Genomic DNA, 17,332 nt, shown 5'->3' with positions numbered 1-17,332 from the left:
CTTCCCTGCTGGTTTACTGGCTCTTAGGTCCAGAAGAACAGGTGTGACCATTGGCATGTTGTTGCTCGCACCCAATTTGTCCCCATAGGTGAATGATGCCTTAAGAAGAGTTGGGTTTGTTTTCCATGTCCCAGTGAAGGCAGTTGCTGTAAGCTGTCCCTTTGCTCATATTTAAAACCATGAAAAGAACTTGAAAAGGTCTTTCCCAACCTAAATGATTATGACTGTATGAATGTGACACAGCACACACTGAAATCCCTTGGACACTGCTCATGTATCTAAGCTAACGATTTGCATAACCAGGATTTTCCCTATGGACTTCAATGCCTTGATCTGTGACAAAGAAAGATAGAGATAGAGAATTGAAGCACAGAGAAATACTTCTCACTGGGACTACTTTTCCCTTAACTGATTATTGCCCTGCCTGTAGTGGAAACATCCAGTTCCTTTCCTCTGATTAGGACAGTCATTTTACTGGCCCTCTTTGATTAGGTGTGAAGTACACATGCTGCTTAATGAGAACAAGCTGTGCAGATAACACAGCTCAAAATAATTGTGATTTTGCTTTTCCAACATAACCATTGCCAAAAGACAAGGCAAGTGCCCTAGTTAAGGGACTAGACTGGAGGCCAGGTCTTGGCTTCCTCACGGTGGCTTTTGGGGTTATTTTTGTCTTTATTGCAATGATTTTAGGCAATTCTTGTGGGGTTGCACGGATGGTGCGTGGTGTGGATCTGAAGGGGGCCTACAAGGTTGCTAGAGAACTAGGGACTGTAGTGATAGGACAAGGTATGATGGATTTAAACTTGAACAGGGGAAGTTCAGGTTAGATATAAGGAAGAAATTCTTTACTGTGAGGGTGGTGAGGCACTGGCACAGGGTGCCCAGAGAAATGGTAAATGCTCCATCCCTGGCAGTGTTCAAGGCCAGGTTGGACAGAGCCTTGGGAGACATGGTCTAGTGTGATGTGTCCCTGCTCATGGCAGCGGGTTGGAACTGGATGATCTTAAGGTCCTTTTAAACCCAAACCATTCTGTGATTCTATGATACTGTGATTGCTACTGCAGGAGCTCTGGGGCGATTCAGATCATCTGCTCTTCGGAGCTGTCCAGAGCTATTGCCCAGCTTGCTATTGCTCAAGTGATGCAATACAAAGCTGGTGAAAGCATAGATAACTTCTGTGTCAGGGAAATGTGAGAGAAGCAAAATGAGCATCCACAGAAGAACTTTGGACTGATAGAGCAAATTAATGTCCTAATCAGATTTAAAGCCCTTGTATGCACACACATATACAAACAGTAACGCAGACTTACAGGGGATCTGCTTGGTACCTTTACCTAAATATTTTGCAAGGAGCAATAGCAGATTTTACAGGTAAGTGCACATAACAGCAGGATTTTACAAGATTTTGCAAATCATGGGGCAGTTATTCAGAAAAGAGCCAAAAACCGAAGCAGTGCATGATTGTAATTGTAGCTCAGAGGTATTGCTATGTGCTCACTGTGTGGTGGTGTGGCGTTTGCTATGTAATTATCTTGCTCCAACACAACTGTTAACTAAGGATTTAACAGTTGAGAGCCACCATTGTAACATTAACCAGCAGTGGAGTGTGTGCTCTATAATTTAGATGCTTGCAGGGAAGAGTTTGCCACAGGACATCCGTCAGCCCCATGGGCATTTTATCCAGTGTAGCCATGGATGCAATCCTCCTTTCCCTGAAACTGGGCTGAAAAGAGGGCTCCAGCCTTGTGTCTATGGGGAGACCTGAGTTACCCTTACCTTAAGGCTTTATTTTCCATGGACATTGTAACCAGTCCTGTGTGTAAAGCTTTTCTCTGTATAATGCATTAAGTTGTGCAGGATGTGACAGGAGTTTCTGATGCTTCTGAGTCTATATGAAGCAGAGCAAAGCAGCAGAGAGAGACTTTGGCCATTAAATATGATGCTGTATTTCAAATATAACTGTATTTCACTGACCCCAAATTCCTACTGAGAATTGAAATCCTGGCTCAGGAACAGGACCCTACCTGAGGGATTGTACTTGAGTGAAACTACAGCTTTTGATTCTATGGAAACAGCCATTAATGCCCTGAATGCTTGGGGCCATTTAAGCACAGGCAAGCAGGAGGGTGGTCCTTAAATATCACATCTCTGCACCTTGAAGACTGGTTATTTGCCAAACTCTGCCATGCTCAGAGTAGCCTGTTGCCCATTTATTGCATCCAGGGTGGTCCAGGGCCCTTTAAGGATTTACAGCCTACGCAGTGGCTGGAGTTGTGGACAGGCTGCTCTGAGCTGCCTGGTGGGACAGGAATATCTTTGAGTAGCAGTGAGCTCCCATCAGCCAGATGTTAGTGCTTGGAGCTTGTTTTTCAGAGCTGCTGATTAGTCTCTTGGGCATTTTGCCTCTTTGGCTCCTGACATTAGCCAGAGAGCGCCTGCAGATCACAGATGTTTGTTGTTCTACCCCTTTTGTCTTTGGTTCTTCAACCTCACAAAGCTTTTCCACTTCACCGCTGTGGCAACCTGTGGCATTTCCGTGCTTGAATAAGGGCTGAACCTGGTCCTCTGCTGTGCTTATGCCTGTTTGTCACTGCTTGCTCACTGACCTCTCCTGAGGCTGCTTTTGCTGGGCACAGCGAACAGCTCCTTGCTGAGGTTTCCTCTTTGCTCTGGGCTTGCAGAGCAGCTCAGGCAGATGCCTGTCATCAAGCCCCTGTGCTTCATCCAGTCTGATTTCGATGCCACTGACATAGTTCAGAATCATAGAATGTTTGGTGTTGGAAGGGACCTTAAAGCTCATCAGGTTCCATCCCCCTGTTATGGGCAGGAACACTTTCCACTAGAGCAGGTTGCTCCAAGCCCCATCCAACCTGTCCTTGAACACTGCCACAGCTTCCTTGGCGAACTCATTCCAGTGCCTCACCACTCCACAGTAAAGAATTTTTTCTTTATATCCAACCTAAACTTCCCCTGTTTAAGTTTGAACCCGTTACCCCTTGTCCTATCACTACAGTCCCTAATGAAGAGTCCCTCCCCAGCGTCCTTGTAGCTGCCTTCAGACACTGGAAGGCTGCTCTGAGGTCTCCACGCAGCCTTCTCTTCTCCAGGCTGAACAGCCCCAACTTTCTCAGCCTGTCTTCATACAGGAGGTGCTCCAGCCCCTGATCATCCTCGTGGCCTCCCCTGGACTTGCTCCAACAGCTCCACGTCCTTATGCTGGGGACACCAGATCTATATGCAGTACTCCAGGTGGGGTCTCATAAGAGAGCAAGCCCTCAAGGTTTCACAGGTCCCTTATTGCTTTTAGGGAAAGCCTTAATTAGAACCTATTGTCCTGCTCCTGCCATAGCAGGGGCATCTCCAGCTGCGTGCCTAAGCATGGTGTTACAGTTGTTTCCACACAGCTCAGCTCTGAGTACCTGCTCCCTGCTCTAAATTAGTATCTCTGACTCACTCTTCAGAGGAATATCTGTCTCTCCATCGACCGTAGAAAGAGCCCAGAAAGCCAGTATTTCCCACCCAGGATCTAGGTTAGATGCGTTAAGCAGGGTGGTGTGAAGACAACCCCAAAGAACCCACCAAACACAAGTAGATGCAGGTCTGAGTATATCCTTTTCACACCCCCTGCTTTTCCGCAGCTGAGTGGACTTAACAAATTAGGTAAAATGGCTCCAGCAGTTTCTATGGATGCTGAGGAGAGCTATAGACACCTCAGCGGCTGAGGAGAGCAGGTTGCCCCAGGGCACCTTCATTTGCTCTTTGAACTCCAGAAGCTGTGCACAGCAGCAGTGCATGCCCAGTGCTTCCAGCCAAGCCTGCAGCCAAGGAAATCCTATCTGTTTGTAAAGGCAGCTGAGCTGCAGCAGCGTATGTGAAGTACAAAGCCAAGACATTCAGGGATTTATAGAGGAACATGACTTTTATAGATGTTGCGTTAACTTTAAACATTTGCCTTTCTCAGCATGGATTCTCCTCTTGTGCAGAAAACTTCCCCTAGGTATGATAAATTTTTTTCGGGGGGGGGAACATGGACTCCACTTACAGTGAATGTCCCTGTTTCTGTGTTTTCTTGAGAGGCAACTTTTAGTGCATTGCAGTCACACTGTGGCCATTTGCCAATGCCCCCCCCAGCCTGCTGCGATTTGCTCTGCTTCTCTCTTTCCTCATCTTGACTTAGAGATGACAGAGAAGCAAAGGCTTTTTCAAACCATATTTTATTTACATTTACTAATATGAGTCCCTCCCTTCTCCTCTTGGCAAGATGTGGGCACTGAGCATCTGTGCTCTGAACCTGTCAAGGAGTCAAGTCTGGCGTTGCCTTGCCCACAGGTGGTTTTGAATTCATTAAGCCCTTCATCAATATTGTTTCCCTTTTTCCATGTGCCTCCCATACTCCCATGCCTCAGCTCTCACACCTATTACTTTTTCACCCCTAACAGCTATGTTTAATCTCAACCTCAGCTCTCAGACATCCATATCACACCAAAACAACAACCACCTCTGTTCCACCCCCAGGGAACTCCTACAAATTGTCATACATTAGTCTGAAGTAAACCATACTTAAATCTCAAACCAGGTATAACCCTGGTTTAAACTAGTCTTATTCTCGCATAAATTACTATTGGTAAAGAAAAGTATGTTTCCTCACCAGCTGATGCTGTTTTTCAACTTCAGCTGAATCTAAGGATGGCATATTTGAATGTATTGTACTTCCTGCAGTGCTACCCTGCTATAGGGTGTATCCAGTTTATTAACCAGGACCATTAAATTAAATGAAGGTTCAGGGAGGTGTTATAATATAGAGTAGAGGTCAGCTCATTCAAAAGTCTACACTGACATTTCAATAAACAGCAGCAAAGCTTAAGATGCTGTTCTGATCAGCAGTTTCTCATTTCCCTGTGTTCCCATCAGTAAGAGGGTAGGACACAATGCACTGTTTCTGGGTCCTGCTGGTTTTATCCTTTTCTTGGTATTTAATTAATTTGCTGTGTGTATGTATGAGGGGAATAGTGACCTAATCCTATTGAAATACAAGCCAACTAAAACAAGTTTAGCTTGGAGACGCGGTCACACAGCAACTCTGCGTTGGAGTACAATACACTTGAGGTAAGCTATATTGGCAAAGTAATTGAAGGCATAGCAGACCTAATTAGTTTTATTGTGGTAATAATAACATGAGGTGGGGAAAAAGCTGAGGTGGAAATTAAAGTGGATAGCAAGATTTGGAAAGTTTGGTAGCTGTGGAAATGGAAACTTTTTGTACGTGTTATAGAAGAAAAGCCTCTTACTGAGACTTTTGAAGCCCAGCTGCAGCTGCATCCCTAGCTCTGAGCACCAAATAAAAAGGGGGGTAAAAAAAGGAAAAGCAAAAGCAATAACTGTGTAACTCAGTCATTTTCAGCATTCAGGCAGAGCAAAATGCAGAATCTAGGAAGCCTGTTTTGTCCGGTAGACTTAAACCTTCTTCTGTTCTCAGCACCCAAATTGCTTCTAGCTACAGAGGAAAGGCTTTGTTTTTCTTTATTAAAAATATTTTCCTTTAAGCTCAGCATAGTTGAGATGTGTAGTGCACTTTAAGTAAGTGTCATTTGCCTATAAGCAAGCAGCTTAATCTTAATCTGCCTGCACCATGCACTCTCCAGGAACAGGACAGAGGTGTATCAGGAATATCTACCACCCATGCATGGTACCTAGAAGGAAGTAGAGCAGATGCTGCAATTGTATTGTATTGTATTGATGCTTGGATTGTATTTGCAATCTATATCTTGCAGATAGATACGTTGCTAAATCCATGAGCTATCTGTCTTTGCAGTGAGCTCTCTATATCCCCTGTAACAGGGGTGGAGAGACAGAAACCGTGTCCTGGCTGCTATCCCTGCTTTTGCATGCTAAGGAGGCATGTGCTGCCACACAGTTCATTATTTCAATGGCCACCCTGAGTATTTCTGATGGAGGGAATCACAGTGGGGTGAGATGGGTCTCAGCAAAGAGGCTGGCAGGGTGGCACTGCCTGTCCCTGGGGGCTAGACCCCTGTGATGTCTATAGGACTCTCTGCTTCCCACCATCCCTGATCCATCTCAAAGGGTAAACACAGCCCTGCCTTAAGCCAGGAGTGGTGCAGAAGGCTGGGAAGCTCTTGAGAATGAAGAAAGCACAAGGTATGGAGCTGAGCACTGAGCCCAGTGCTCTGTGGATACAGCCAGGCGAGGAGGAGGACGGCTGCTCCTGCTAAACCACTTAGACACGAGACTTGACTGCTGCTCCCCTCCCAGATCCACCACCACATTCCTGTGGCATCTTGGGCGAATCGCTCGGAGGAACGTTTTCAAAGGAAACAAGGCGAGAGCAGAGCCCCTCCACCTCAGAGTGACGGGAAAAGCAGCTGGCTGGCTCTTGGTGTGCCTCCCTTGCTGCCTGCATGGTCAGCGAGGAGTGGAAAGGGACTTGGAGATGCCCCAGAGTGAAGTTCTGTCCTTTGATTTATTTTTCTCTTCCTGGAGACCTTCTGTCTCCCACTGACTGGGCAGGGAGTTTAGGGATTTACTGTCAGGACTGACTTATCTGCTCACTTGGCACAAGAGAGGTGACTGTGGTAGGCAGCCTGGCTCATATCCTACACCTTTTGTTTTTCCTCTTTCCTGCTTTCTTGATGAGTGTGGTTTCTATTCTTGTTAAAGCCTTTTTTGCTTTGCAAGTATAGAGAATAAGGTGTTGATCCCCTCCTGGGTACTGGCAGTGACGAGTCCGAAGACACATTTTCACTTCCATCCCCAGTCTTGGCAGAGAGGATTGTCTGTGACTGTCCCGTGGTGTCTTTGCATCCCCCCCTCCTCAGCAGCATTTCAAAGTGTCTGGGGAAACCAATGACACAGCACAAGCTACAGGCATGGTTTGGGGGCCATGAACCTCTCTCTAGGTACATCCATGGCTTCATTAGCCCTCAAGTGCCTCCTAATCCCCCTGTGTTCCATAAAACCACCCCAGCCTGGGAACAGAGGTGAAAGGTCTGGGAGTTCAAAGGCAAAGGGTAGGGTTTTGAAATGGGTGCCTGCAACACCCACTGCAGATGAGAGCCACCAACAATCCAGACACTTGCCAGAGAAGATCTGCAAAGCACTTAATCTCGGGGAAATATATTTTCCTTAGAAGATCTGTTGTTCAGTTTAAGATCATAATTTAAGAACAAGAATAGGTTGTGTTTTTCCTTGTGAGCAGCTCTCCTCCCTGTGAGTAAACCATCCTCTGTGCTGAGCTGGTGCCTTGATGGAGCCGCTGGCACTCAGACCTTATGTCACAGCTTGTAAACACCATTCACATCTTCCTGGTACGTGGGCCCTTCTCAGCTACTCATGGGGATGTCAGTGCCAAGTATCACCCAAGAGACCTGCCAAGAGGCTGTCCAAGAGCTGCCCCTGGCAAGCCCTCCAATGATTCTTGGGATGGTTTTCCTCCAAGCAGTGGTTTGATGTAGACTGGAACAAACAGGGCTGTTTTTAAAGACTCATGATTGCTCATGGACATGGATTTGGGTGTTTCCAGGGCAAGGTTCTCCAAACTCCAAGAACAGTATCTGCATGCTGCCCTTGCAACCTGCTCCAGGTAGATAGAGAAGCCAGCTGACATTTAGTGGGACTCGGGGTGGGATCCATCTCAGTCTGAGCTAGTGGGGCAATGGAGATGTGTCCCCAAAAGTGGTCCACCTGAGGCAGGTGTCTAAGGTAGGCAAGAAATCTCCTCTTGGATATGTCATTTCTCTCCAGTGATGATTGGGAAAGGTGAGATGGTTTGCCTTGACGGGCTGCATCTTAGGAGCCTAAAGTGAAAATCTGCTTTTAGAGAGCAGTGAAATGGGAAGAAAGGTGCTGAGACAACTCGAGGGGGGGGGAGGCCTGGCAAAGGCTCCCTGCAGGCAATGCTTCATGCTTCATACCCCAGTGAAGTCCCCATCTCTAGTATTTCAAATGAAGTGGAGGCCACAAGTCCTACACCTCCCATGGCAAATGCTGACCCAACATTCAGTAAGGTAAGATAAGAACAGCCGCAATCAATACTCTCTCTATTCTTACGTATCCTGGTGATGCATAGAAAGTCCCAGGGTGAAATCCCAGCTCATCTCCATTAATGCCAGTGATGATGGATCTGCCCTTGGGGCCCCAATTTGGTACCTCTGAAAGGTGCAGTCTTGCAGCAAGCAGAGGTGGTTTAACCCAGCACTACCATTCCCCCACCACTTGACCCAAGGGGATGGTTTAACAGTGCTGACAGGGGCTTTTCCACACTTCATCAGGAGTGTTAGTCTTATCTAAAATGCTCCCATAACTGGAGGTTAAGTCACTCCATTCCAAACCCAATGCCCTTTGCTGCCAGACCCTTCCTGCTATCCTTTGCCACACTGTCCATCTTTCTATCCAAATGCTCATGCCCATGTAGCCTGCTAAAAGGGGTTGAACAGAAGGAGGAAGTGATGCTCAGGATCTGAAATGTGGCTATGGCAAGGCAGGGCTCAAAGGGGACCACCCTGGCCAGGAGAGGTGAATATTCTGTATGTGCCCTTATGAGCTTCCCCAGCAGCTCAGAGCCCTTGGGAAAATGAGTCCTGATGGAGTTAAAGAAAAATAAAGAGCTATGTTTGGCTACTGAGCCCCTTGAGAGAGAGTTCATGAATTATTGCAGTGCGGAGACAAATAGAGCTGGAGGTACGCACTTCATGCTGCATAAGGTTTTGATTTAAGATGTTTTATATAACTTGAACAGCAGTAAAGCACAGAGCAGCAAGTCAACATACAGCAAATGCAGTGTTTGCCTTTGCTGCAGGGCAGATTTATAGCAGGGAAAGGCAAGAGGAGAGTGGTGTGGGGATGGGGTGAGGTTGCTGGGATGCAGTGCAAAGGAGGCTCAGCAGGACCTGTGCTTCCCAACCTGCAGTGTTTCCAGATTCATTTCTTCCACCAGATGTTCCCAATAGGTTGCACACGGGCAGTGCTCAGTCTAGAATGTTAAAGGAGCATCGTGGCTACGCACTGCTCCAGTGCAGGAGTCAGCAAGAAGATCTGAGGGCAAAAAAACAATGACCCCTGCCCAGGTCTTCTAAACCCATGTCATGTCCATGCAGAGATCAGTCTTATTGTCACGCATTCAAAGACATTCCTACAGTCATCTTGCCTGATGACACCCTATATCTAAATGTCTAAAAAGACTGTCTGTTGTGAAAGGTATTCTTAAGATACCTGAAGTGAAAGACTTTTAGGTGGTGGAGCTCCAGTGCTTTTTAGCAGTGCTGCCCCAAGGGAACATGCATGAGGAGCTAGCTAGAACTCAGCTCCTCTCACTTTAGTAGACGAAAGGCAAGACTTGGGTGCCACTGCTGGATTTTGAATTATTTGAGCTCTGTAACACTAACTTCAGCCATTTAAGGACAATTTGTGGTGGATGAACACTGCCATCATGCCTTTCCTATCCACTGTTCCGTTCAAATGAAGCTTCTAGAAGGCAGATGTATGTGTCTGTCAATCAGGCAATTGTATATATATATATGTCAGTTCAGGGTGTTTGGTAAAGGGTTCACATGCCTGTAACGTGATGCTCCAAAAATCAGTTTTATTTGTTACAGTGCTGATTTGTTTGGCAGATGGACAGATCTTGTAAATCATCTAGATGTGGTGAAACTCAAAACCGGGTATATTTGTGACAGGACGTTTCAGACAAATACTCAGATATATTTAATTTGTAGTTTCACAGCTGTAGGCTGTCCAGGATAAATCCTAAGGCTCTATATGTTTCTTGTGCTACCCTTCTTGTGACATCTCCTGATAATGCTCTGGACTCGAGTTAACTACTGCTGAGGAAGCCTTGCTGACATAACTGTGGAACTGAAACAAGCAGAGGTGCAGACAGAGATCTCCACAACAAACAACTCTTCTGAACTGTGGGGCATTAGAGAACATAGCTTAAAGGAAACCTAGAAAAAATAACCCATTAGTTTTTCTCAGGAGCTATTTCCTGGTCCTTCTCCTTGTTTCCCAGGTCTGGGGGCACGTATGCCATTGCTTAACTGCTGCTATTGATACCATGTGGGGATAAGAGTTGTGAGCTATCCACCCTTTCCTTCAGCGGCACTAATTGGAACTGGCTCCTCGGTGACCTACCTTGCTGGATAAAGATTTCATTGTCCCTTAAACATTGCATAAACTGCCCCATCACCACCACCTTTTAGTGTACCTGTTGTGTCAAGCTATGATGGGGAATAGCAGCACAGGCCAGTCCCAGAAATGCCTTTGGACTAAGGTTTGCTCTGGATGGTTGTCAGTGCAAACTGTGCACGTTTCTATGTGCATGATACCACCTAAAATGGGGTGTGAAATTCTTTTCTGTAGATAGGCTCCATAGGGAAGATTGCGTAATGCCGGGATATCTCATCTGGCTGTAAACAACAGGTATTCAAATATCAACACGGACCAAGGGTTGGTTAACTTCTCACCTATGTGTTCAGCAGCTGGATTAGTTAAACTGGCTGAGCTGTGCTCCTAGCTATTGCAGTTGCACAGTTCTCAGCACCTTGGCTGCACCCATGTGAGCCGCGGCCTTAGCAGTAAGAGCAAGGGTAGGATAGCATCCTTGTTTAAACATCACTCCCACTGCAGAGCCGTGTGACAATTGTTGTTTGTGACCAGTGTGTGAGAATGTGAGGACTCCACCTTGTTATTTTTCCCTATGTAGAAGGAGCAAAGAGTTGATTTTTCAGCTGGTAGTCCTGTGATTGCAGGCAGGTATCCAGCTATCAAGCTGTGCTCTTCCTATCACCTACCCTATTGGTAAACAAAGCTGTGCCTGTCCAACAGTACCCCAGTGTTTTATAACTGTGTTGCTTCAGTCATCTCTCTGGATATATCCGGACAATTTAAGATCTAAACGGTTGGTTTCAGAATGGAGAGGGAGTGCAAAAGCCAGTGAGCTGGTTAGCTTTTGATGGTGTTTGAGAACTTTCTGAATGACTCTGTAGAGCTGGATTACGATTACCTCTGCTGACAGATGACTAACCTCAGAAAGTTTGGGAGTGCCTGTGGGATGAGGCTAATGCCATCCCTGATGTCTGCCATCAGATATTACCATTCCCCTAGCAATCAGCTCAGACAGATGAGACGTAGTTGGGTTCACACAACCTCACACTCCAGCTGTGTGAATTGTTTGTTCCTCTGCATTGGACTATGTTATATGCCATGCCTATCACTACATCGATGGAAAAGGCAAGAAATCCCTCATGAAGTAGAGTTTCCACCTCCTGTCTTCCCAGCAAACGTCTTTTCCTAACTCAGTGCTCTCCTTTGCAGGGATTTAAATTCAAGAAGTGTTCTGCTTGAAGTTTTGCAAGGGTTTGGCAAACACAAAAGCCAAGATGTGCTGGCTGTTTTCAAACAGCACTTGAAATGAGTTGGCATCAAAACCAAACTCCCTCCTCTTCAGTGCAATTTCTGGCCCTCTATCTGTGAGCTCCCAGTCTCCCTTGTATGTATTTATAAAAGAACCCTTATGAGAGGATGGTCGGAGCAAGCATTTGCTTTTTAGCAGAGCACTGCAGTGCTTTTGCACCAGAAACAAGGGCTCATGGGGACTGGAAGCAGTTGCTGTGTTTGTGTTGACTGGCCAGGGCTTTCAGCTGCTGGGGGTTTCCAAAGCAAATGAAATGTTATTCATCAAAGCAGGCTCCCTCCCCTACTTTCAGTTGTTGAAAATACTACAAAGCAAGATGGAAAGAAACATGTAATCCTTCATCATCACAGTGAGGATTTACTTGTTTATTTAGATTCCCTGTCTGTTCCAAATGTTCTGCCAGAGAAAGCCCATCCAGGCTCCAGGAGTGCTTGACACACACACACAAAATAATCTAGATGTATATAGGAGATAAATGCAGCAGAAGACTCTGCCTCTCCTCACATTGTACCAGTGCAGGAATTAGCTGAAAGTCCCACTTGCACAATAAAATATCTCAGGATGCTTTTCGTAGGAAAAGAAGGAAGGAGGGACATCACCCCAGGCAGAAATAGATTTTGATGGTGGCTTCTCTTTTCCTGCTTGCAAAACGTGGCCCATGGAACTTGGTGCCTTCGTAGCCAGTGAAAAGAGAGAGTTGTGTTCAGTGATTCCTCCCACTTGATTCCACCCTCTTGAAGGGTGTCTCTCCCTGCAGACATTACGGGAGAAACCAAAAGAGAGGAGCCCAGACACAAGTCTCACTTTTAGCTGCTTAAGAGAAGGCAGCTGAATCCCATCCCAAGTGACACTGTCCATCAGGAACACAACTCCTTTGCATTGAAACGAGCCAGCAGCCTCTGTAGCTGGTGTTTCTCATCCCATTCCTATTACTGGACGTACAAATGGGAAGCAAGTCAGAAACAGGAGACTGTGAACATGGCAATCACATGTAGCTGAGATATAGACTCATCCTAGGATGAGTTAGTAGAGGAAGAACAGATGTTTTACACTTGGACCACAATGCAATGCAGTGAATTTGAAGATGCCCTGTGAGCTGCTCTTCTAGTGATGCCTTGGGTGCAGCAGCTTTGAAGCTGGCTTTTTTTCTTGCCTACCTAAGAGCCAAAGGCATGAGCGGACATCAAGAGCTGGATGTCCCTCCTGGGGGCAATATTGCAGTACGTTGGAAGGAGGCAGAATGCGAGGGGTAGTTTTCAGCCAATAACCCCCTCAAAAAATCTATTCTATTAAAGTTATGGGGTCTTAAATGCTTCTAGAGACAGATGAGAATTTACCCTTTAGGGTTTTTTGTGAAAGAAGCCCATATGATGAGGTGTTTAAGATAACTCAGTTCTTGAAAAAGCAAACCCAAGCAGTCTGTGTTTTGTGGGTGCTGTCCCCATTTCACATGTTGATGTAAAGAAGAAAGGGCACGCTTGCATCAAAATCTGGGGTTTCTGAAGGGCTGCTAAGCTGAATCAAACCTAGAGTTTTCCAAAACTGACACCCCTTGGCCTGAACTCGTTTCTTACCAGAAATGCAATGTAGTGGGCTGGACAGGTCTGTCAAAACAGCTCATAAAAGTAATTGTGGATCATTAGTGTCATTAAAATCAGCAATTTTTGGTCTTTTCTGAGTATAGAAGTGAAAGAGAGGATTTTACTAAAAAAGGTATGAAAATAGCATAGAACTTCCAAAAAAAGCATTCTGCTTTTGTAGAACTGTGGGGTGTTTCAAGGAACCCCTTGCTTTAATAAGCTTTTGAGTGAAGCTCACTTATTTTCGTGTTGTTTCTCCTGTTCCCTCAGCTCATGTGCTCCTCAGTGCAGAAAGCCCTGTTTGAGGAGGAGGACAGAGTGAAGAAGCTGCAGCAGAAAGTGGCAACGCTGGAGAAGAGGAACAAGCAGCTGCGAGATCGGGTGAAGAAAGTCAAGAGGTCTCTCCGGCAAGCCAGGAAAAACACCAGGCACATGGAGCAGATGAACCGAAAGCTCAGTGAGAAACTTTCCTCTGCCGGTGGTCAAATCCCCTATATTAACTCTTTGAAGCAGGAGAACTCTCATGCTACCTACCTTAAAGTATAATGCAAGAGTGAGTGCTCAGGCCAATGGTAATGGCGAACTTTGCCTGCATTAGGTCAGGATCTGGTCCTCACACCTTGTCTACACCTCTTCAAACCTTGCATGGGAAACAGATTTGAACTTGCTTTAGACACAGGGCTAGATTAAACAAGAATACAAACTGGATTTGGCTGTGTGTTGTTGGCACAGCCCAAACCCCTCATCCTCGCTGTCCTCAGTGGACCAGACAGTAATGTGTGCTTCTCCAACCTCACCCCCTTCCACCTCTGTCACCAGATTCAGGTTGTTTTTGATGAAGGTGGCATGGGCCCCATGCGCCATTGCAGGCACTCCATTTGCAGGAGCTCTTCTTGCCAACTCCTCACATGGGCTGGGTAAGCAAGGCCAGGGGATATATGGATATAGATGCTGTGGGAAGAATGCAGACATGAACGCTCTTTGCTGCGTCATCATGCCCAAGGTCTCAACCACGCTTAAGCTTGACTCAATTCTACACCCAGTGTCTGAGCAAAGGCCATGTCTGGGATACAGTCAGTTTGGGCCTCTCTCCAAAATGAAGTATAGATGTGCCCAAATTGTCTTAAGATGCTTATAGATGTCACTAGGCATTCTAAATAGAAATACCTAGTATTTTTTATTTTACCAGGAAGTGCCTCAAGGGTCTCAGTAACTCCGTCAGGTGCCTTTAGCATTGCCCAGCCAACAAGGGTTGGAAACACATCATTTTGAGATTGTGTCTAGGACCTAATCCAGCTCCAACAGTCAGGAGTGGACTTAGCCTGACTATTAGTGTGTGTGGGATCAGGACCAGCAGGCAGTTACAGATCCCATTTTCAAGCAGGTTTCATTTACAGTGTGGTCAAGGCTTCAAGTTTTGTAATCACTGTTTGAGGTATATTGGAGGTTGCTGGGCAGCCTCACTTAGTTACACTTAGATACTGTAGAGACCACATCAATATTGACAGGGCATTAAAAATTAAGGTAGTTTATATATGTATATATTTTAAAAACCTATAGAAAATATTTTTATTACACATTTGATATAGTCTAAGATCTTAAGATATGAAGCAAATCCCATTTCTTGGTTATCTCGTTAAAACAGAAGTTCATCACATCCTTTATTCAACATTTACAAATTGTCTTGTGCTCAAGTAGCATAGGTTAAGGAATCAGTATCTGTGGCTAACATTTTCAGCGGTGTTAATGTACCAGCGCGTGTCTTGGGTCTTGTTACTCAACCAACTTTCTTCGTAACAGGGCCCCATAAGGAGAGAAAGAAGAGTTTTTGTGGTTTTCTTCCTTTCTCAAAGTAGTTTTTCTTATTCCAAGCATGAGACACAAGTGCAGATATGCTTCAGGGGCTGCTTGCTCAGCCCTTGGCAACACTGGCAAAACACCAGAGCTAAACCTCATTCATACAAGGTGGACCAATGCAGATGATCTTCAACACACAGATGAGATCTTCAGCAATAACAGTGCGCAAACCAGCACTCTGATCCTAACTCTCCCCACTTCCCAGACCACTGCATGGTCTACCTGCTATGTCTCAGCACTCAAGATTAGAGTATATCCAGGCCACAGCCCTGCTAGACCACGCTTTAACTCTCCCTGCACTAGGAAAAGCCCGTATCAACTTTCAGCCATGAGATTCAGTCCAAGCTGGACTCAGAAGTTAAGCCTTGTGTTGGCTTCTAGGATGCTGCTGAGCTTAATTACCTTCCAGTTTCACTCCTTTTGGAAATAGAGCTTTCTCCACACCCTCCCTTGAAATAATATTGGCATTTCTTAAGATTCTGACTCCTCCACAAGCTCCCCTGGTTTCAAAGGCTTCACCTACCAAATCAGCACAATTTGAGTTGGTTTGTGCTGTAGTCAGCAATGCTGTTTCCTGACAATTACTACAGACCTAAGGCTTCCCTAGAAGCCATCAAGAGATTTTAACTCCAAAATCCAAATCCATAGGAAAGTAACTACTTTTTCGTTTGGTTGGTTCTGATTTCCAAACTGCTGTTTAAATAAATGGACTGTTTTTTTTCCTGATATTGGTATTAAAAGCTTGTGTTTGAATTCTTTTTTGTTAATAAAAATATTCTCCTCTGGTATTCATTCATGTTTTATAAATGCTTGTATAAAGCTGAGGAAGTATAGTTAATATAGCCTTACCTCTGCTATTCTTACAGATTTTCCACACACAGTGTTGAAAATCCTTTACTTCTGGATGTTTCTTCTGTCTCTTGATTAAAATATTGGGATTTTCTCCCTATTTCCCCCTTTCTCTAGCTTAAAAAAAGTAAACCAGCTTGTTCTCCTTGTCACTTCTGTGAGAGTTTTATTTGCAAAGGGAACAAAACAACCCAAAAGCAAAGTTCAAACTCAACCCAAAATGTTGCCTTTGGGTACAAACCCAAAAAATAGTTTCCTTGTGAGGTTTTTTTCCTTTCATTCCTTGGGTTTGGATCATTCCCAGAGATAAGGACTAGCAGTCAGACCAGATCACCAGTTAACCCTTTCAGCAAAGAACAGGGGATGATGCCAAGCCCAAATAAAAATGCTATTGAAGTGTCACCACTGACTGCCTCTCACTGGTAGTAGTAGCCACAGAGTGACCAGGGAGGCAGTATGGACAGGAAACAGGAATGGAAACTGGAATTTGGTTGCATCCATTCAGGTTGGTACATGCCACATAGGGCCTGACACATACTCTAATGTTTAGACTCACTCTGCATCAGCTTCAGGGACCAGCTAATCTGGAATCCCACTAAAAGGGCAAAATTTCATGCCATTTGCCAAATCAGTGTGAAAGGCATGATGGAATGTGTTCCTTTTGAAGAGCTACGTGGGAGAGACTGGGGTGCAGAAATGCAGAGGAGGTTGGCATAGCTGGATGGGATGGCATAGAAATCAAAAAAATCCTGGAAAAAATGAAAAACAACAACAACAAAAGAAATCAGAAGTGTATAGATGAGGAAAGCAATTGGTTAGAAGCAACACCAAATGTGGCAGCCTCCCATGAAAAGTTAAAGATGCTGTACAAATCAATAACATCTGCTCTGCAAACACACCAGGAGCCTGAAGACTGCCAGAATGTCTGCAGGGCCAGTGCTAGGGGTTCCCAGAGCAGATAAAGCCAGAACCAGAGGCAAGGAGAGGGGTTTCAGCAGCTGTGTTCACTTTGGAGGAATTCAGGGATGCTCCAATGGCTGAATCAGTTTTTCCTCATGGATCCACAGGATGACAAGGAGAAAGAGCAAAATGAATTGTGATAAATTGCAAGGACAGAGAGCAAAAAGGTATGAACAGTAACAAAGAGTAGACTTAGCTGTGTGATGCTGGGTGAGTGACTGACAACAAAAGTGAGATGCAATGTAGGTAATGTAAAAAGATATTAAAGGGAGAAAATAAAAACAGGCCTATCTTTTCACACAAAAGGAGATGCTCTGAGCTGGCACCAGCTAGCTATAATCATTGTATACAATTCGTGATAAATTAGTCAATAGATTGAATCGATCTAGTATCATGATGACAGAGAGGTTGCATCATATTCAATGAAAACATTACCTCAACACTTAGCTGCAATCAAAATGGAGCTTAAGCGGTAGAAATTGTTTGGAAAGGGCTAGAGACCATAATTACACTGCTAAGTACGAGGGATGCCTACTTCTGGGATGAAGGGTGCGTTATTTCATGTCTCAAAAACAGGTGCCTAATAGGAAAGGTATAGTGAGAGGCAACAAGAAAAATCCCAAAAACAAAGTAGCTTCATATGAGAAGCAACCAT

At 45.1% G+C, this 17,332-nt stretch overlaps 1 protein-coding gene across 1 annotated transcript in view; it reads left to right on the top strand.

The window, feature by feature from the left end:
• The window catches only part of CCDC3 (coiled-coil domain containing 3), a 39,566-nt gene extending 23,906 nt beyond the window's left edge, over window positions 1-15,660 (top strand). The window contains exon 3 of the mRNA XM_062631932.1: window positions 13,282-15,660. Coding sequence (XP_062487916.1) covers window positions 13,282-13,557 — 276 coding nt within the window. The 3' untranslated portion in view covers window positions 13,558-15,660. The remainder of the gene's footprint in view (window positions 1-13,281) is intronic.
• The last annotated feature ends 1,672 nt before the right edge of the window (window positions 15,661-17,332 follow it).

Source organism: Pezoporus occidentalis, unplaced genomic scaffold (assembly GCF_034315485.1).
Source record: "Pezoporus occidentalis ecotype Australia unplaced genomic scaffold, CSIRO_AGI_Poc_V1 ctg38, whole genome shotgun sequence".
Lineage (NCBI taxonomy): Eukaryota > Metazoa > Chordata > Aves > Psittaciformes > Psittacidae > Pezoporus > Pezoporus occidentalis.
This window is presented reverse-complemented; position numbering and strand designations above follow the sequence as displayed.